This window comes from Polyodon spathula, chromosome 7 (genome assembly GCF_017654505.1).
Source record: "Polyodon spathula isolate WHYD16114869_AA chromosome 7, ASM1765450v1, whole genome shotgun sequence".
Lineage (NCBI taxonomy): Eukaryota > Metazoa > Chordata > Actinopteri > Acipenseriformes > Polyodontidae > Polyodon > Polyodon spathula.
Genome location: NC_054540.1, coordinates 5,610,200 through 5,632,673, shown reverse-complemented (window position 1 = coordinate 5,632,673; position 22,474 = coordinate 5,610,200). Strand labels below are relative to the sequence as shown.

Here is a 22,474-nt window from a genome sequence, read left to right as displayed (position 1 = left end):
GATAAAATGTCATTAGGAAAAGATGTATGCTAAATGAAGCTGTGAGAATCTCACACTGTAGAATTACAACAATGACTGAAGTGAATTAAGGTCATCCCTAATCACGAGTTTAAATGAAATGGTGTTACTAGGCTCCATTTCTTATTAAAGGGCTCAAGAAACTACTGACAAAACTGGAAATGTATATTTTTTGTAAACATGTTTTGGAAGTGCATGTGAAAGGTGTTTGGCCAGTTGTCAAAGCGGTGTGCCCTTGGTAAAGTGGTTCCCACGATGGCACCTGATAGAATCATGGAAACTCATTACAGTCTACTTACACTGTGCGCTTTGCTGTGATGCCAGTTGAGAAATGTCTTTTTATTTAACATTTTGGGAAAAGTAGGCTGCTACATATCTCAAGTGGAAATTGACCATGTCCTCAGACTTACATGTGTGCCTGTGGCCCAAAAAAACTTTGAGGACCACTGTGCTAGATTGACTTGCACTGAACACTGTTCTCTACTTATCCATAGTGCAGGAACAATTTACCCACAATCTCCCATGGATGTGCCCTGACCCCACCCACCCTAATGCCTAGCCTCTCTGAAAGGCAGTATTTTGTTGTTTGCAATAAAGATTACTATGTAAAAAGGAGCTTAACCTTTATCAATAACCAGAACAACTACAGATTACTATCTGGATTTGAAACAGTTCAGGGCTTGAATTTAAGCACGGGATCGTGAGAATCGCGCATTTTCCAAGTTGCTCCAGCATATCTGCAACTTTCAGTGCGGGAATATCCCACAGAGATATTTTAAGACTTCAAGCTACTGTATTTTCCACCCAGTTTAGAATCCCTGAAACGCTACAACAATCTCTAAGGAAGTGGGTGTCAGTGATGAAAGCACTGTGAGCCACATTGAGTAGTTCTGCTTAAAATAAATAAATAAATAAAAGTAGTGCTGGATATTTTAAGTACCGCAAGACTTTATTCTTTCTCTTACATGATTCTCAGCCGCTATCTTTAAGCATCACAGAAACTCAGTACACTGCAGTAAGTAAACAGCTTTGAAAAAAAGACAATATTAAAGTCAATCTAGGTGTTGTTTTGCAAGCAGTGACTTTCGCTTTAACTCACACATACTACTCAGGCATCATAAAAGCCACCTATCTGGTTCATGTCTTGTTTAAAAGTACAGACTCTGGGTTTTCCAAAGACATATTCAATGTATGTATGCGGTACTCCTAGACAGAACTATGATCACCTGAAGTTAAGCCTCTCATCATGTGACAGAGTTCACAGCTTAGGTTTCGTTTTGAGTTTATTGCTCCATCATTGTAGCAGACTAGACTGAAAGGGGCGGTATCGCTGGAAAGCTTAGAAGATCAGTCCCTCACCCCATGTTCATTTCATATTGAGGTTCAATGGTGCAATGGGGTTTTTTCATATCCAATTAATTTCCAATGCAAATCCACTGAGCCAACAAGCTCCAGATCTGATTTACTACTGCAGAAAAACCACTGAGGGGCTGGGGAAAATGTAACCTGGTGCATGGCCTCTGTCTCTTTTGCTATACTTAAACTTGATAACAATACATATGAAACTCTTGTAAACTTCTGTTTTATTATACCATCAATGATCCCACACACACACTTAATGAAAGGAAACCAAGTTAAAAACAACACAAAAAAATACAAGTAAAGCATCTGACATAATAATGAAAAGTTTTATCAATTTATATTCCAGCTGTTCAAATGTTTGTAACCATCAAACAAACTATGAACTATTTAGCAAATCATCTGAAGCTCTATATGTAGTGCCCAGCAAACTGGGTAAAGCATGGGTTAACAGCGTTATGAACTAGAAACATAACATATCAGAAATAGGACTTCCGACACACTAACAGATTAAAACATGGCAATCTGGACCACCACATTTAAAACTGAGTGCGCGGGATGCAAGCAACGTAGACTGGCCTGTAACCCTAAAATAAATTTGCAAAATAAAATTTAAAAAAACACTTTTATGCAGATGCACAATCTAAATTGGCCACCATTTGTCACTTAATCTCTTGACACCAATATATTAATGTCTATTGCCACCCGCCATTAAATCAGACATCTGCTGCTTACTGTATAAGGTATAATGTATATCTTAAACACAGCATTACAGTCACAACAGAGCTTTTAAAAGGCAGCCATGAAATATGGCAACATTCATTTGCAAAGCAAATGTGAACTTCTAATTTCATCAATCGTTCATTTAGCTGACACCTGCTGTATGTTCCAATGTATAGGTGTATTGTTACAATGTACAGGTGCATTGTTACAATGTATAGGTGCACTGTTACAATGTAGTTTCCAATTTTGGTTTTATTGACAATCTATGCAGTCCTTCTACAATTGCAGAAAGCAAACATTGTTGATGGTCCAGTCTGAATTACATTCTAAAAAGCAAAGGTAGTTTTACCTGCAGATAACGTAAGGTTAATTAAGACCCACCTCTATTTATATTCATATTTAAATTAATTTGAGGTCACAGCACTTAATAAAGAACCGTGTATGATTTCAAGCAATGGAAATTGCATCAGTTTACAGTAAAATGCAGACAGGGACTGTTCACACAAAGATACATATCTGTAAAAACTACTAATTCAACTGTTTTAAAAACTTTAACATTTGTCCTTACTTAGATACCATGTCCCTTTATTTCAGGCAAGAATAGACTGAAATGAGATGAATGAATAATGCATGGTCTACCTGACTGAAATGTCACTATTGTTAAGCATGCAATTTGTCCTTACTTTGACTGCATGTCATGCATTTGACTTTGCATTTCGAAGAGGAATTGGGATTTGAATTTAGTCACCGAGGCAAGGAATTAAAAGGGCAAGGTCCTACAGGTTTCTCCGATGCATTTCTCATTTGAATGATTTGCAGATTCCTCTAAGAACCCTAGAAGAATCTCAACACTTATCTCTGAACAACAAAGAGGTACCATTCTGTCAACAGTTCTGTCAATATGTTATAATGAAAATTGCATTCAAAATAAAAGTGAGTGATTTAAAATAGCAACAAAGGGTATTTGGTTGGGGTTTTTTTTTTTGCCTTTCTGACAGCACTGAAGATGAATGCGGTACATTTGTTCGTAAAGTGATGTTACCTTATTAATTACAAACGTTTTTTCAGTCATTTGAAGGGTTTACCCCTTCTTGGTTTGATATTACTGGACATTATTGCATGTTATTTATTTTTCTCTTTATTCATGCTCTTCCACTATGCATTAACCTTGCTCTGGGCGTGACATCATGCTCATTTAATGTCTGTTGCTAAGGTTACAATCACTGCCAGTTGTTGCTGCAATTTACTCCTACCCGTTCAAGGTGAATAAAAACCAACAGCAGTATTCAGGCCAAGGGAGCGGTTGATACTGTATAAGACAGTGGTTTACTGTACCTGTCTGTCTCCCCTATCCCCTCATTCACCCCCTTCTGGATCACATCACGTGAGGCAGCCAGGTCTGGAATGCGGTTCATATTGCGGGAATACAGACTGAGCCCTCCATCAGTCAGATATCTGAAAAGGAAGCATCACTTAGTATTTAGTAATTGTGCCATGTTGTTAAGTTTCCTATCTATGTATCTATTTTATAATGCATATATGTTTTGTTTTGTCAGAATTACGGCAGGGCAACTTCTCAAACTCCCTAGGATTCACACAAACTGTTTAATTAAATGTGTGACTGAAGGGGTTAATTGACATCTATTAATTAGCAATTGATGTTTACAGAAACAGGTTGTTTTGTTGTTGTTTTGTTTGGGTTATTTTTGCAAAACAAATAAAAAATCTCATGTTTTCAATGAAACAACAACCCATTGATGTCCATACAGTTTTAATGAAATCCTAATATAGTATTAGGGACGAAGGGAGATACAGGTGAAACATGCTGTTTGCACAATAAACAAACAAACTACACAAGTATCGTGCTACTACTGCAGAAGTCGAGGGATTATTATAGTGAAACAGACTTCTTTGATTGCGCTCCACAATCATTTATAACTGGGAGAGATGGGCCAGAGACAGAGTACAATGACATTTTGTCTTTTATACTATTAGCACACTGAAGCTCAATGTTCTCTTTTCAGCATCTCAGAGCAGAGCACTGAAAATTTGTCTGGATTCAGTCAGATAGGTATTTTAAATGTTTACACCTCATTGAGACACTGTACATTTACCTATGAGTTGAACTGTACTTCTCAATGCAGATTGGCTATCGGCTTGTGATTCTTGAGAACAATGGACATTAAATTGCAAACAAATTTACATTTAACTCACCCAGACCTACACAGTAAAAAAAATATGACAAGTTTCCCTTCGTTTTACTGAATGGTTGATGCAGAAAAGCCAAGACTATAGTGCAAGTGTTCCTAATCAGCACATATTACAGTTTTAGCATGTCTGGATAAAGTCACCAGTGTATTTTATCATTGTAGTAAAATAATGAGTTTGTCAGATAATTTCCACCTCTAACAAACTCGCAGCTTCAGTGGTGAAGAAATTACCAGTATGCTTTTCTAGTGGTCATCTCATTACAAAAACTACTCTTGCTCAGACAAGCTTAAACATGGCAAATATCCATGAATGCTAAAACAGTAATAAAAGATGATTGGCTGAGTATGTAGACAATTATTAGTGGTTCAGCATGGTATTAGCAACTCACAGTGTTTCCGTCTCTCTTCCATTTCTTTGATATTCACACATTTCAATGTACACACTAAAGAAAATAACACATGAATTACCTGTTCCTAACCCTGATTGCTTTAATATACAGAAATGTTATTTTTGAAATTGCAGGTTTTGCATGCAAATTACAAAAGTACCTCAGCAAAAAAGAAAAAAAGTGGGAATTTCAATGTTGCTGTTTAATAGAAGTGTAATCCAAAGAGAGTAAGAGAGAAAGAATGTGTGTGAGAGAGAGAGAGAATGCGAGAGAGAATGTGTGTGAGAGAGAGAATGTGTGTGAGTGTGTGAGAGAGAGAGAGTGAGAGAGAGAGAGAGACAGGAGAGAGAGAGAGCGAGAGAATATAAGACAGAGAACATAAGAAAGTTTACAAACGAGAGGAGGCCATTCGGCCCATCTTGCTCATTTGGTTGTTAGTAGCTTATTGATCCCAGAATCTCATCAAGCAGCTTCTTGAAGGATCCCAGGGTGTCAGCTTCAACATTACTGGGGAGTTGATTCCAGACCCTCACGATTCTCTGTGTAAAAAAGTGCCTCCTAGTTTCTGTTCTGAATGCCCCTTTGTCTAATCTCCATTTCTGACCCTTTTTCTTTCAGGTCGAAAAAGTCCCTTGGGTCGACATTGTCAATACCTTTAAGAATTTTGAATGCTTGAATTAGGTCGCCGCGTTGTCTTCTTTGTTCAAGACTGAATAGATTCAATTCTTTTAGCCTGTCTGCATATGACATGCTTTTTAAACCCAGAATAATTCTGGTCGCTATTCTTTGCACTCTTTCTAGAGCAGCAATAACAGAGAGAGAGTTACTTACCCACTGCTGATTTCATCTGTCCTCATGTTCTTGCTGAGGAGGTCACCATCGCTCATGTAACCCGTCACATCCACCTCCTCAGGCACTTCAAGGTCCCCTCCTCTCTTCTCGCTCAGGTCCATGTGAGCCAAGTTCCCAGCCCGGGCTCCCCCCGTAGCTCTCCGCAGGGGGGTCGTGTACATGAAGCGTGAGGGGTCCGTGTGCATCAAGCGACTGCTGTTGCTGCGAGGTGGGTATCCACTGGGCAGCGAGGGGGCGTCGCCTGCCTGCAGCCTGGGACTTGACTGACCCAGCCTCCAGGCCATAGGTGACGATCGGTTGGTCAGGCTCGGTATACTCCTGCCGTTCACCTCCGTGGTGACTGTGCTGTCAAATGTCGTTTCCAATGTGCTGTCGGGGCGCAAACCCGAGAAATACAAGCATGAGAGTCACAACGATGTAGTCTAGTTTCACAGATCAGAGAACTGAAGAACAGTATTGGTTTTTATCTGGTTTTCTGATTTCTGAATATTTTATTATTCATGTTGTCACAAACTCTAAGACCTATGACTAAACTTAAAACATAAACTGATATTCTTTACAGCTTGCAATAATTGTTTTTTGTACCGACTGTGCTTTTTAACTTTTGTATTGTATTTAGTTAAAGCAGATCATATTCCAGTGCTTTGTTTCTTATTATTCTATTTTACTATTGCAATTAGACTAGTGTGCTGTTCAAGCTAAAATCAACCAATTGCCACAGATAAAATGCCTTTGCAGAAAATATCTGTTGTGACTGGCAATGGGAGATAACATGCCACCTGCTCATGCAAAATAAGTGTTCATCTCCAGATTCCATTATGGTTTACTACCCACTGGTGCCCTCCACAAACATTTGGGACAAATGACACTCAATACACTCGCAAAATGATCAGACAATGAGCCAGTGATTGCACTGGTAGTTCTAACCACTCACCTGCACACACAAAAATTATCCAGAAGAGTTACATTATAAAATAGCATTATAAAATATTCCTCTTGGTGTGAAATGGAGCATGCATGGGAAGCTACTACACAGATTTCTGACTCTAGTAACTGGATGGGTTCCACAATGTGTAACATGTCTAGGAATTTAATTTTGATTTATTACCAGCGCAAATGGTGTTTTGTTCAGCCCCCAATCAGTGACCACATATACCTACACCTTAGGTGACGACAGTGAAAAGTATCAAAAGAAGAATGCCAATGAACAATAGTGTGCTGAAATGAGTGTGTGTTCTTCAACCAAGCAGCCAAAACACAACAAGCTTGGGAGACATCGCCCATCTTGCAATGCTTTTCCCACAGATTGTTCTTAGAAATATGCTGGATAGCCAAGATATTGAATTTATGCAGTATCAAGTGACTGACAGACAGATCTTAGACAGGAACTGGCAGCTGATGAATACTGGCACAAAATTACACTCTTGTCTACACCTAGCAGAGAGACATGTTTTCCTACACTTGCCAAGTGTCCTCATTAATGTGTTGGCTTTGCCACACTGCAACATTAGAAAAAGTTTTTTCTCAAATGAACCTTGTAAAAACAGACATAAGAAATCAACTCTCTACAGACATTCTGGATCAAATTCTGTCTGTCAAGGCTGCTGTTACAAATAGCACCAGATTCAGACCAACAAAGCAAATGAACCAATCTGCAAATGTGTCCATGTATGACCATAAGTAAAGACCTAAATAAATCTAAGTACATTCAAATAACATATTTTATTATGTATTTTATTGTTTCATTTTTTTTTAAATTGATGTCAGTAAAAACAATATAGTGTCAATAAAAACCCTGGGGTTTATATGAACACAACATATGTGTGTTTCTATTTAAATAGATGCTGCTGAATTGAAAGTAGCGCACTGCAATCTGATCAGGCAGCTCAATCAATATTCATACATTATGTGAAGATGACTGGAATGAAAATATGGGCTTCATGAAGGGAAAGACAAGCTTGACAAATTTTACAACAATCAGTTTGATTCATTGTTTGATGGTTGTAACATGACGGCTTGCAAATGGTCTGCACAGAATTCCTCCACACAAATAAGAATGATGGGTCTTATGAAATTTCCCCAGAGTTAGTTGTTAATAAACAAATAGATTGACAATCCCTACACTCTATTTTTTATATCACTGTGTCCAAATCTATACTTGTATTAATACAAAGTCATACAGCTCAATTATATTCAGTGAGTAAGAGATAGTTAATTGATTACTTTAGAAATATGATGTCAACGAGGTAGTACTGATGATGCAGCAAGTGTTGGGTCCCACAGCACAGTATCGGCTCCTGACCTACTTCAGCATAATACTCCTGTAATGTTGTTTAACATCAACAAAGAGATAACACTTGTGTTTCCCCCCTACAGTCTCCCAGTGTTCTGGTTTCAACACTGCTTGGAGGTTTATGTCTGGTACAGTACCTGTGACTGATCTGGGTCCCTCTAAGGCTGGACATTGTCTCTTCTAAGTTTTGCCTCAGATCTGCAATGTTCTTCACTGTTCGCATTCTTCTCGTTTCAGGGTCCTCCCCTAGAAAACCGAAACAAGACAAAACTGATCATGTTAAGTAAAAAAATAAAATAAAACACAACATTGGTACCTCTTACATATAACAAACAAGTCATTCAAGTTAACACCAAAAACATAAGACAGCATTTGCAGTTTGTGACTTTGAATAGGGGAGTCAAGTTAAATATAAGTCTCAGTTTATACAGTACTGTGTAGCAATTCACTAAATGTGTAATCATAAGAAAACAGAACAGCCACCTCATTAATTTGGGGTGTTGTTGACGTGTTTTCTTGTTGCATGCTGTCAACCCAACTCTAAGATAATAATGCATTGGCTAATCCCACTGAATAACATAAAAAAGATACATGAACAACAAAAATCACCACAGTCATAGTATGCACATGTAAAATATGTGTAGCATGCAGGTACAGAATGGACAGACTGCATCTTTATTCTGGAATTTTCAATAATTGTGCTAAAGAATGTCTGGAAGCTCTTTAGATTACTGAGCATGACTAGTCATGTAATTACATTGTAATGGATGGGTAATTACCATGGACTACTACTCTTCCTTGGTAACTACTGTGCAATTACATTATTCACTCATTCCACCAGCAGTAAAACTCGTGTTTGATGTACAGGTGACCCCTCCATGCATTCACTAGCTTATGATACCCTTTGCCTTTAGCAAGCTTGAAAATAACTTGGGTTTGAACTTTGAAAAAAATCTTTGTTAAAAGGATGTGTTACTGCAGCTTAACAAATAAAGCTGACGCAAAGAATCGAATCTCTTACTGTGTCAAAATCTGCAGTCCTAAGAGACTGTCTACATTCAACAGAACACATCCTGTTCATGCTTCTCCTCCTACAAATACAGTTTTACAGATCAACTAAAATTACCCATTTCTGGTGTGACCAAGTACAGCTGGAATGACCAGATACGGACTGTAGTCAAGTCTGCATCACATTCAGTATTGAGAGACTAACAAAAGCTACACAGCACTGAATTGCTGTTTAAAATTTCGAACGGGGTACAGTAATTACATTCTGCATATCAAAGCATGCCAACGCATTCTTTCATCTTAAAAATGACAACCACCAATGTATTCAATACAGTACAACTTTTCATACAGCAGAAAAGAATGCTTTGGTTAAAAAATAAACACATTTAGACAGAGAACATTTAAATAAGTAGACAAATGGACATATACATCTAATGCTGACTGAGCTACTGGATAAAACATGCAAGCAAACAAAAAAAAAAAACACATCATTTGCACACAGTACAGTGTCTTCCGCTGGTGTAACGAGGAGGAAAAAGCTTCATCTCTCCAGCAGCAACACTGACTATGCACTGCATTCTGTTTACTTCATACAACTGGGGTTTGTTGTAATGGTGCTGGATCATATTTTATAAGACCTGAACAAAAATGCTGTTATGCTTTATTATATTTAAATGCTTAGGCTTCAATTAAACATGAGGAATTAAATATCACAAAAATACAGTAAGATGGACGTCACTTACCATTATCTGCAAATAACTTAGCAATGCTTATTATTTTTAGTAGTAGCATTACAGGGAAAGCTTCCGAATGTAATTTATATGGAAATATATTAATATGTATTTTCTGACAAAGTATTATGGTTTACAGAGAACAAAGTGCATATTATTATTAAAAACAAGTTCTGCATTATCCTAGAGAAGAAGGATTCCTAACCATATGCAATGTACTAAGCATAATTATTAGACCAGAATGTGATGTATACATTAGGAGAATTGTTCATGCTTCATCACAGACATATGAAAGCTAAAGCATTCCAATGCAACATCCACCAAAGTCACACAACAGCACTTACTCATTATGTTAGTGTACAGGGCCTGCTCTAGGTCCCCCAGCATTGTCAGTATAACCTCCTGATCTAAGTGAGCGGTCCCCTCACGCTGACAGCCAGCTTCCTCGTCTGCCCAGTACTGGCTGCCGGTAACATTAGAGCCACAGAACAGGGCAGTATCATCATCTGACCTGCTGCTGCTGCCGCTGCCTTCCTCGTCCGTGACTTCACAAACTTTACTGGGAGCTTTTACTTCAGCCCACTGGCATCCCAGACTTGTGCTCCGCTTTCTGCTGCCGCTGCTCACAGCACACAGATCCGTTTCACTGGCTCTCTGTGCTGCTGCAACCCTGGCAGGGGGGCTACCGTGGAACAGAGAGTGCTCGGATCTGGATAGAGTCCTGGATAAGGAGCCTGCCCGTTGTCTTCCATCCTTTTTGAGGAAGTTGCAACTGGTCTGCCTTGGAGCCTCAGTCTCTTCCAAATCAAAGGAGTACACCCTGTGCTCCCCCTCACTCAGGCGTGTAAGGTTAGTCAGTGATTTCTGCTTTCGGAGACTGGACTTTCCCCTCCCCGAAGGGTTCCTGCCTTGGAAAACTGATAACTCTGTGCCTTTATGCATCCTCTGAGCTATGATATATATCCACCTGTTTTGTTTTCACACGTTTTTCACTGCAGTAACAGCAGCAGCCTGTTCTGGCAGCAACGGATCAGAAAAGAAGCTTGCTTCAACTGAAGGGCTTGCTCAAAGCAGTGCTACAGCCTTCGGGGTTTCCACCTAGGTGTCCTGTGCAGCCCATTCAACATTGTTCACAACAAACAGCATCCTAACTAATTGCAAAGATCAAATATCCATCCAGACTTTATTTTACAGTGTATACTGCTGCTTTACCCCAGCACCAACAGCACTAGAATAATCCTCAAGCCACAGCATACTTATGGTCACTTTAACCAATAACTAGCAAGCTCCTGTCCCTCCAGCTGCAAAATTTTTTCAATTTCCTCTTTTTTCTTCTTTTTCTTTTGCCATTCCAAGGATTTGATTTTGATTGGGGAAAGATAAATATAATATTATCTTTCCCTTTCTCCAGTTCAAGTGAGTTTAAAAGCACAGAGCCTCTCTCATTTCAAATTGCTGCTACACTGAAGCAAATGGGTCTTCCATGTCAGAGCTCAATAAAGAGCTGAAATGAGCCAGTGAAGCAGAGCTTAGCACAAAATTCGCCTCATTTTTAGTATTCAGCCTGCATTCGCAGATCTATGTCTCCCTTCTCCTGCTGCAGAGGCTGCTGCTGCTGCTGCCGCTGCTCCTGCTGCTGCCGCTCCTGGCTACCATGGCAGCAAACATCTTGGCGAATTACAAGAGCTGCCCAGTTTGTTACAGACAACAACATGTCTTCCCAGAGTCATGACTGCTGAGGCTACAAAGGTAAACCAGGAAGGGATAAAAGCAAAGCCCTTAAGCATATGTTGAAATATGTTACATGACATGAGGCTATTTCTATCCACGCTGTTACACAGTATACATATATTTAAAAAAAAAAAAAAAAAAAACTTGCATACGGATTTATATGAACTTGAACACAATATTAGTAAGCCAACATGATGGTTTTGATATGCTAAGTGAACAGGGTACTTGAGAGTGGAGGTGATAAGGTTGAAAGCAGGCATAATAAGGAGATTTTGTTAATGTATTTATTTAATTGTTCTTCTATGTAGGATAGCCAAGCTAAGATGCCTGACCTTAACTACTGCCCAGTGAGGTCCTGCTTGTTTCTATTTATTTATTTTTATTTGTTTTACAGTTGGGTGGGACCTGGGCTCAAAGATGTAAAGCCAATTCTGACTGTGGGAACTCAGTCAGTCAGTGGCTGTTGGAATGGCTTTATAAATAGGGCTTTTAAAGCTCCCTGTCCTCAGCTCTAACCACCAGTGCCACATGCCAAGGAAAACTCAACAAGTGAGGATTTTAACCCAGGCCTTCCCATTGATGTTTGATGTAACTGTGGTATACTTAAAGGGATAGGTTTAGTTATCAGGAACAGGTGTTTTTAAATACAGTGATATAATATTACAGGGATGGAAATGTCATATTGCATAGCAGTTTCATGGATTCCAGGTTTTACTACGAGCTGGACTGGCCACAGTGTATAGGTAACAAGCTCAAGTGTGTCTGATTACATTTTTTGTAGAACCCTGATGGATCAAATCGCTATGCAATGGGAGTTTTATTTCCATCTCTGTATTAGAATACAAGGGTTAGCACTTACATGTTGAAAATACATCCATGTATTTATTTTAACAGTAAAATACAACCAACTACAGTACACAATACACACTGTAAAAAATGAACATACTGCATATATGAACATAGCAGGCTTAAGTATAGGGAGGCTTGGGCGTAGTCTACTCCATAAATAAAAAGTAAAAACAATACACCTTTAAAACAAGGGCCCTTGCCCGAACGCTTAATAATGTGCAACAGAACCTCCATGTTAACAATTATATATATATATATATATATATATATATATAGATATATATATATATATATAGATATATATATAGATATATATAATTGTGCAAACTCAAAAAAAGCCAACAGATTGATTATAGATTGTCAATCAATTCCATTCTATCAGAAGATTAAAAAAGGCTCAAATAAGCAGTATCAATTATACACGGACAGAATTGGAGAGCACAAATACAATGAACAAATACAGAGAAACAAAGACAGACAGACAGACACCTCCTGGGTATATCTGGAATGGCAGCGTTAATAGAAAACGACCAGTAGAACGTAGAACTCTGGTCACCACCAGCCTCGGAGCTCACAGACGTACGAAGCGTATTGTGACAATCAGCAGGCCCGCTACAGACCCAAATAACACAAACCTTCAACACTGGACATGACACACCTGTATCTACCAGTACAATATTCCACAGGCTGTGCATTGTGGGCTGTAGTAGGGGGTCACTCTCATTTTGCAACTGCAGTGTACAGTGACGACACAAGAGGTTATGCTCAGTGTAAAACTCTGTAAAACTCAATAAAACTCTCGGACATTTCTCTTGTGTCACCTTTACACAGATCTGAAAACCAGCCAACTAGTGTTAGTCAACAAGTAGGCCTGTATTCCTGCTGTCAAGTGCCATTACCTACCAGATATCTCCTCCAGGCACTGTTTGGCAGTCTTGTTGTAATACTGATCTGCTTTCGTGGGGCTGACACAGCCGTCAGCAGGGCCAACGGCGGTACAATCATTTTCAGAGTAGGTTCTGAAAGAGAGTCACAAAACAAAAGCTTTACATCTGCAGCAATACCTTCAGAGGAGGAGGTTAACAATGGTCAACCATTTTAAGGGTTAAGCTAAAGGAAAATGTAGACATTGTGGCTAAAACCACTTCTCCTTTAAGATGATAATCTTTACCTTTGATTCCAATGTGGATTTGTATACAGGTAGTCATTGTGCTTATTAAATGCTTTTCTTAACGAGAAAGTTGCAGATTTCCATTTCTGCACATCTCTGTTTCTAAGTTAATATCTTGTTCACATTAATTTTGGCTGGCTGTGGGTTAATGCTGCAAGTGCAGAAAATTATAATACCATACTTACAAAATGTAAGATAATAATTCTTATCTACAAATGTGTTTGTAGCAGAAAATCCCAAACCTGCTGTAATATGGGAGGCAGGGTTCCCATAGCTACTACAGAACAGTCCACAGGCACCTGTCTATTTGAAGATAAATATTCTTTTGTGGATGATGGTCTATAAAATGGATAAGCCTGCACTATTATGAAGCTTTGGAAATTTAACCGTGCAGTAAGTAAAACAGTGGACTTCCTCAATGTCAAAAATACTGATACAATGAAATGTGTCACAAACAAAGACTGTGTATAAAGAGGTCATATCATCACAGGTTATATACATTATATTTTGAACTCCTTAAGCAAAATGTTTAATCGTATTTGAGGTCAGTAATGTGCGCTCTACAGTGGTGCACAAACACACGTCACACAATATGAAGCTTGACACTTTCTTTTATTAGCCTCTGACATTTATAGGTGTCAAAGATTTAATTTCCTCTCCCACGAAAAGACGGAAATAAAAAAAAATTAAGTAAATATGGGCAAACTTGTAAGACATTTAATTACAGAATATGTGAACCTTCATGACACAGCACAGCCCTCAAACTTGTCGAAACCAAATCCATTCACTCAGATTTACTAGGAAATGCATTTTTTTTCATGGCATCTAGATATGACACTGTGGGCTCTATTCAACTGATCTAAACAAAGGCAGATACTGCCACTGGTTAGATAATTCATAGGGAGAAAACAAACCATGCGAGTCTCTTGTTTTTAGTGTTGTGTTAAGCCACATAAAAACAGTATATACAGTATGATAAATGAGGCACATACAGTATGCACATTCTACATGGGTAGCATATAGGGATAAGGAGAAGTGCTTAAAAAACTGTATATTAAGTTTCTTTAATGCAGATTTTTTTTTTATTAAGCTAACAAATGCAATGCACGCTAACGAAAGCAATGCACACTGTAAGCAGGATGCAGCTGATTGTGTGCATATGGTGGAGAATCTGACTCCAGATGTTCAAGTGGCAAAAATAGAGATGCTCTCCCTGCACAATAAGATTAATAACCCATTAATTTGTGGATAAAAATATCAGAACAGAATAAGTGACAGCGTTAAAGCCTGCACAGTGAAAGCCTTAGCGTAGGTAATGTAGCATAGTTAATATATAAACCCAGAATCTTTGCGCTTTTAAGAGTTTATCTTCAAACAGGAGGAGACAGCGTTATGTAGGTTTAAAAACACATAAATAAAAGCAATTCACAATTCATTTCTTCAGGCATGAATTACTCAAGGCCCATGATGCTTAATCAATGGAGTGCAATTTTGCTAAGCCTGAGTGGCAGGTCATGGAATAAAAAGTCTAATTGCTACTGGAATGACACTACATTGTGAAGCAGCAGCGGTTCTCTTTCCTAAGAGAGGGAGTTAACAGTTTCTCCTGGAGTGGGGGGTTGTAATTATCAGAGACCGTGTGCAAGAGACAGGGCTAGAATGTATTATATGTTATATACTGTTACTCTGTTCAAGTGCAACCAACCACTAACTACTATATTTTACAAGGTTACTGTAGCTAATTGTTTACCATATTTCCTCCTTTCCCATACATTTCTGCACATGCTTTATCTTTCATCATTCTAGCAAACCTCCAGCAAACTGGTTTAACTTTACATGTTCACTACAGCATTAGTTACTTAACTGCTGTCTTCTTATGATTTATAAAAGTTTGAGTTTTGTAGGTATGAAACTGTTCTAGGTGATTGCTAAAGAAACCAACAGTACAGTTTTAAGAATATCAAATTTGATTAACTCCATCATAACAGGCTTTACCACCTACTGTATCTATGCTGGGCTTGCTGTTGAAGGATCATGTCTGTGGTTTTCCACTGAAGTACTGTACATTTCCTGCAAGCACATTACCAGAATAGGTGTGCTTTGTGTGGCTTCTGAATCTTTTTATCAAGGCCCACTGTACGCTACCTCAGTGATTCAAGGTCTTATGGGCTTTTTTGAAAGTTTGCCAACCACTTAATCACAAAACATGTCTGTATGCCAACCCCAATGTGTTGCTTTGTAATCAAGTTTAATTTAAGGCACCACTTCTCCTGCACACAGCAGTAGCTGCTTTCCCTATTAGTAGGCCTCTTGTAAACAGGACAGAACACACAGTAATGAAAGGGGGATGACACCAACTCATGGTTAGTGGGCAATAGCATGGAGCTTCATTCCCAGCCGTGATTGGCCAGATGTCAGCATGTGGTTTTTCAAAATAAATCTGGTAAAGCAGTTATTATCATAATACTACGTGTGACTTGAAAGAACTGGAATAACAATATGTAAACAAATTAATTCTAGCGCATGTTACATGACGTGGCTACTCAGGCTGTAAAGGGAGGCAATGTACTGACCCATATTTGCCAGATCTGATTGCTTTTTGTTTCTCTAAATGTCAAATATAGCCTTCTTGGGTTTAAAAAAAACCCCAAAAACTACAAAAATCCAGTTCCTTGTTATTTGGTTTCTTCTGATTACACTTAACATTTTCCGTCTTGTAGATTCCCAGAATGCCCTTCTGCAACCGTACCCTTTTCGTCTCTTAACCAAGCTGGGCATGCCAACTCTTTCATAATCACAACGAGCCGGAGAAAAGAAAAAAAAACCTACACACATTCTTGGACAGAAAAGGTTAAGTAACCACTTTTGAACAACGTAAAGACAATGCTATGTTTTTCATTCTTTATGTGCTTTGTTGTTTTGTGTTTTAACCAATAGCATATGAGTGGAAAGTTACATCACAGTGAACTCTAGAATGCACTAATAAATTGTCATGTGCATCGGTTTATGTCGCCATTTATTGTACAAGGTTAAAAAGAAAAAGCCTCCTATTTACTAATGGTTTTGTTAATTGTGTAATGCATCATTACATTACATTTTAATAAATGTATAAATAATTTCAGTCAGTTGCCTTGAATAACCTTATTTATGTGCAAGGAATGTTGTGTAATCACGGAACCTTTTTTTAAAAAATCTGAAACAAGAAAAAAAATCAATGGGTATGTAATTTAATTCAGTTTTTTTGAAAAGCACCTGTTAATTGTAAATAGAAAACAGCTGAGAAATACATTTAACTCTAAAGCTGTTTAAACTTTTCTTTGTTTCTTCTGCGTTCTCTTTTCAAAATTATATGCTAGATTAAACATTCCAATGTTGTTTGGCAATATCAGCAATATACTATTTAACAGAATAACACTTCAAAATACTTCAGCTTACCTGTACATAAAGGGAGCAACTGTGGCCGTGTTGGGGTGGTTGTACTGCTGCTGCTGTGGGAGCTGGACAATGCCGTATCCCCCCAACTGTCCACATGCCATCACCATGGCAGCCGAAAGTGCGGAAGTGCTTGTTGATGAAACCATGCTGGTCCTTCTCCCCTCCGCTGAAGCCAGGCTGCCTGGAGTCCTGCCATCAGACGGGGATTTCTGAACATAGAGGCTCTGGTTCGCTTTCCCCATCCTTGACTTCTCAGTATCTTTGGCCCCCATGCTGGTAGGGCTGGCTGCTGTTTTTCCCGTGGGTGCAGCCACTTTCAATCCAGGTTTTGGTATTCCACTTGAAGCAAGGAGGCAGTTTTCCTTCTTGACTGCAGAGGCCTTCCCTCCCTTTGGGATGAGGCTAGCAATTTTTGAGGTTTTCTTTGCAGGTTCTACAGGCAGTTCTTTCTCCTCTTTGCTTGGTGTGCCAGCCTTTCCTTTGCTCTTACTCTTATCCTCTTTGTCCTTAGGTTGGGGTAGAGACTTCTTATTGCTCAGAGTTTTGCTGGAAGTCTTTGAAGGTGGTGTTGTCACCTTGGTCGGCTGCTTGGAGCTGCTACCTGTAGAGCCCCCACTATTCAGACCACTGCTGACACCATCTGTCTCTCCGCACTCTGATAAAGCACTGTCTTCCCTGCCTCCTCCCTCCCCGCTGGGCCCCGAGCTAGGGCACAGGGGTGGCCTGGAAGCAGTCCTGCTGTTGATCAGTTTGAATTTCTCCAGCATGGATTTCTGTCCAGTGTTTGAGGCCTTGGCTGCCTCAGCAATGGGTGGTTTGAGCTGGTCTGAGGCAGGGGGTGGTGAGGTTGCCGGGCTGGGCTGCTTCACGGACAGCATGGAGGATGTGGCTGTGTGTTTCATGTTCATGGATTTGCTCCGCCAAGGCTTGTTGGCGCTGGGAGAGGGGATGGCAGAGGCCTGCTGCTGCCCAGTGCTGGTGGGGGTTTGGACGTTCCCATTCATGCCTCCTGGCTGTGGAAGTCCTTTCACTGATTCTGAAAGAAAGGAGAGTAAAATAAAGGTACTCAACATGCAGTAGGAAGGCTAAGGTCACTATCGCATTTTAAGTTTATTGATCAGATTTACAATAAAAACTAAAAGTTCTATGGTATTGTGAACCATTGCTGCATCTCTGCATTAAAATAAAAAGTTATTTCTATTGCACAGTAACAAATATAGTGTCATATCAACCCAAGTTACATGTGAGTATATTAAAATGTTAGTAATATTTTGATATACAGGGAAATATAATAAAGACAGTATGTAACTTTGCCTTGTCGCTATAAAAAAAAAAAAAAAAAAAACACAAAAAATATAAAACAGTATGAAGGATGCCATCCGTCAAGAGGCTGGGTTGAGCATCCTGCTGGTATTAATGTCATCTCAACGATGGAACCCAAAGAGTGCCCACAATAAAACACACTGAATGGTGATAACCACAGAGTGCCACCGACAGCCCAGTTTGATTGCTCAGATGTGGATGGGATTTCCACAATCGCGTTACAAATGTACCAGACATCTTTACAATCAACCCGTGTTGTATCAAATCCACAATCGCACTGTTCTTTAGTTCCTTTAAAATACAATGAATAAAATGACTACGAAACTAAATGAAACATGTACCCTTTGATTACACTATGTAACACAATTTTTGTTCCTGGGTAGTAAGTGTTATTTCCTAATTGTAAATTTACAGTATAATCGTAAATCTCGAAAAACTACTCACTTCTAAATCTTTTGTAGTCATTTTTGTATTACTTTAGTATAAATACATGTTAATTTGGATTCATATGTTGTTTTTTTCTGACTTTATGTGAACAAAAAGACACAAAAGCGCCCGTTTTCTCATTGGAAATAGTGATATTTTGAAATTTACCTGTCCTGGTCACAAAAGCAAAGTTTGTGGGTAATAATAGCCATTTTCTATACTTTTTAGGCATAAGCAATTAGGAAATAACACTTACTACCCAGGAACAAAAAAAAAAAAAAAAAAAAAAAAATTGTTACACGGTGTTATAAGAGCTCGCTCTCCTCCTCTATGGCTGTGTTTCAGTGCTCTGATGCAATACTATAAATCTACTCAGTGTTAAGGCCGGTATAAGGACCTGGCCCCTCTAGGGAAAAATATGCAAAGTAAATCTATTAGTTCCCCAATGGGACCATGCACTTATTAAAATTGTATGACTGCAATCCTCTTGCTTTTGTTTCACATGACCGTTGCTCCACTCAGACAAGCTTCTGTGTTAAATGATCACAAATTGCAATAGACACTTCCAAATTCGCAGAGGTTGTAGAACATGGAGAAAGATTCACAGGCAAAGTCTATTTTCTTCAACATGAGGATAATACATATATATATATAAATATATATATATATATATATATATATATATATATATATATATATATATATATATATATATATATATATATATACACACACACACACACAGTACTGTGCAAAAGTTTTAGGCAGGTGTGAAAAAATGCTGTAAAGTAAGAATGCTTTCAAAAAGACATGTTAATAGATTATATTTATCAATTAACTAAATGCAAAGTGAGTGAACAGAAGAAAAATCTAAATCAAATCCACATTTGGTGTGACCACCCTTTGCTTTCAAAACAACATCAATTCTTCTAGGTACACTTGCACAAAGTCAGGGATTTTGTAGGCATATAGTCAGGTGTATGATTAAACAATTATACCAAACAGGTGCTAATGATCATCAATTCAATAGGTAGGTTGAAACACAATCATTAACTGAAACAGAAACAGCTGTGTAGGAGGAATAAAACTGGGTGAGGAACAGCCAAACTCAGCTAACAAGGTGAGGTTGCTGAAGACAGTTTACTGTCAAAAGTCATACACCATGGCAAGACTGAGCACAGCAACAACACACAAGGTAGTTATACTGCATCAGCAAGGTCTCTCCCAGGCAGAAATTTCAAGGCAGACAGGGGTTTCCAGATGTGCTGTCCAAGCACTTTTGAAGAAGCACAAAGAAACGGGCAACGTTGAGGACCGTAGACGCAGTGGTTAGCCAAGGAAACTTACTGCAGCAGATGAAAGACACATCATGCTTACTTCCCTTCGCAATCGGAAGATGTCCAGCAATGCCATCAGCTCAGAATTGGCAGAAAACAGTGGGACCCTTGTACACCCATCTACTGTCTGGAGAAGTCTGGTCAGAAGTGGCCTTCATGGAAGACTTGCGGCCAAAACGCCATACCTCCGACGTGGAAACAAGGCCAAGCGACTCAACTATGCACGAAAACACAGCAATTGGGGTGCAGAAAAATGGCAGCAGGTGCTCTGGACTGATGAGTCAAAATTTGAAATATTTGGCTATAGCAGAAGGCAGTTTGTTCGCCGAAGGGCTGGAAAGCGGTACACGAATGACTGTCTGCAGGCAACAGTGAAGCATGGTGGAGGTTCCTTGCAAGTTTGGGACTCCATTTCTGGAAAAGGAGTTGGGGATTTCGTCAGAATTAATGGTCTCCTCAATGCTGAGAAGTACAGCCAGATACTTATCCATTATGCAATACCATCAGGGAGGCATCTGATTGGCCCCAAATTTATTCTGCAGCATGACAATGACCCCAAACATACAGCGAAAGTCATTAAGAACTATCTTCAGCGTAAAGAAGAACAAGGAGTCCTGGAAGTGATGGTATTGCCCCCACAGAGCCCTGATCTCAACATCATCGAATCTGTCTGGGATTACAACTGAGGCTGCCTAAATCCACAGAACTGTTGTTAGTTCTCCAAGATGTTTGGGCCAACCTACCTGCCGAGTTCCTTCAAAAACTGTGTGCAAGTGTACCTAGAAGAATTGATGCTGTTTTGAAGGGAAAGGGTGGTCACACCAAATATGGCTTTGATGTAGATTTTTCTTCTGTTCACTCACTTTGCATTTAGTTAATTAATATAAACTAGTTGATAAATATAAACTATTAACATGTCTATTTTTGAAAGCATTCTTACTTTACAGCATTTTTTCACACTTGCTAAAAAAACTTTTAAAAAGTGTTTTTTAACGATTTTAAAAACGTGTCGATTGACACACACACCACCACACACAACTTTACTTTATAGTTTATAATATATCTTAAGATATAATATATTATATATATATATATATATATATATATATATATATGTGTTTTTATTTTATTTACTGATAGTAGCAACATTTAGATATCTGACCCATGAGAGAGAAAATTCTGTATTTAATCCTCAGATGTGGAATGCCAGTATAATTACTATCTTACTTGATATTTATATGAAGGCTTTTTCAGCAAAATAATAGGTAACCATATTTTTTTAAAATATTATTAGAACTAATATTATAAAACAAAACTTAAAGTATACATCAATGAATATCTATTAATACAGTGCTAGAAGGAATGAACTTTCAATAAGGAGCAATGAAACTGTATACAGTACTTTAAATAAAATACATGTAGACAATAATTTGTAATCATCCAAATTTGCTAAAATATTTCTCATGGAATAGATTAAATGAAACTTGTAAAATAGAAATATTGTCCCCTATTCTTTACCATACTTCTATATGCATATAGTACAGTATACAGCAACTGTGATATGTATTAATGCGGCAGTGTAGGTGATACTGTATTCAATGCATAGTGCTTCCGAGTTATTGGCTTTTACTCTATATGATGTGATTGTCATCCAGTTTTAAACTGGATGATCAATGCTTTGTTATTAAACCTTGTTCAATATGTGATGCGTTGTGTGAATCTGTGTCCTCACTACAAGCGTCAATGCTGTGGCATCTTTGGCATGGACCTGCAGAGCAGAATGCATGCTATCCAAATCTTTATTTTACTGTCTGAGATTGCAAACAGCTAGAACGCACATTTATAAATTCAGCGAGGCAGAAAATGAACTGCTCTCAGAGCAATCTCTAAATATTGATGCCTTCCAAATAGCAGTTTGGAAATGATTTACCCTTGGTGCTTACCTCAGTGGCCTGTATACTGTTCACTAGTATAAAATCACCTTACACTAAAGGATCAAACAACAAAAATAATTCATGGAAAAAAAATAAGCACGCTCTGTCTCTTATCCCGACCTTACTTTAGTGTTATAAATTGTGTCTGACGCACTGTTCTCTATAATCTTTTTTGGCTGAATTTTATTTAAAGACAGTCCTACTGACTAATTCTGTTCACTGTTCCCCATATCCTTGTGTACTTTTCCTCCCATCGAAAATTCAAGTTAAAGGGGAAATACTTTGGTCTGCACCTATTAGAGTTCCACATCTTTCACAGAGATGTTTCAAAGAAATTATAAGTTCAACTAAGCAATAATACGGGTGGTAGTGAAATGCATACTAAAGCTATTTCATGGGCAAGAACACATGGCTACAGGTTTTATTTATTCTAAAACTTAATACAATTGGGTTTTATTTATTCTAAAACTTAATATAATTGAATGTAATATATATTAACTGGCATCTTATCATACAAAAAATAAGCGTTTAGTTTCGCAGTATCACAGCACAGCAGTTAAAAATGACCACTGGTTCAACCATCAATGTAGTTAAACAGCAGTTCAACTTCAATGTAACTGCACCCAAAGGCACAGTAACTATACTAAAATCTCAGTGAACTAGTCTTACTACAAATCATGCTCCT

At 38.4% G+C, this 22,474-nt stretch overlaps 1 protein-coding gene across 7 annotated transcripts in view; it reads right to left on the bottom strand.

Moving 5' to 3' along the window:
• LOC121318047 (neuron navigator 3-like) overlaps positions 1-22,474 on the bottom strand; it is a 159,222-nt gene that overhangs the window by 52,895 nt on the left and 83,853 nt on the right. For all 7 annotated transcript variants that reach the window (XM_041254274.1, XM_041254275.1, XM_041254277.1 and 4 more), the window contains exons 8-12: positions 16,770-17,805; positions 13,067-13,182; positions 7,982-8,090; positions 5,531-5,920; positions 3,436-3,555 (exon numbers count right to left, since the gene is read on the bottom strand). In XM_041254274.1, the coding sequence (XP_041110208.1) occupies positions 3,436-3,555; positions 5,531-5,920; positions 7,982-8,090; positions 13,067-13,182; positions 16,770-17,805 (1,771 nt within the window). The remainder of the gene's footprint in view (positions 1-3,435; positions 3,556-5,530; positions 5,921-7,981; positions 8,091-13,066; positions 13,183-16,769; positions 17,806-22,474) is intronic.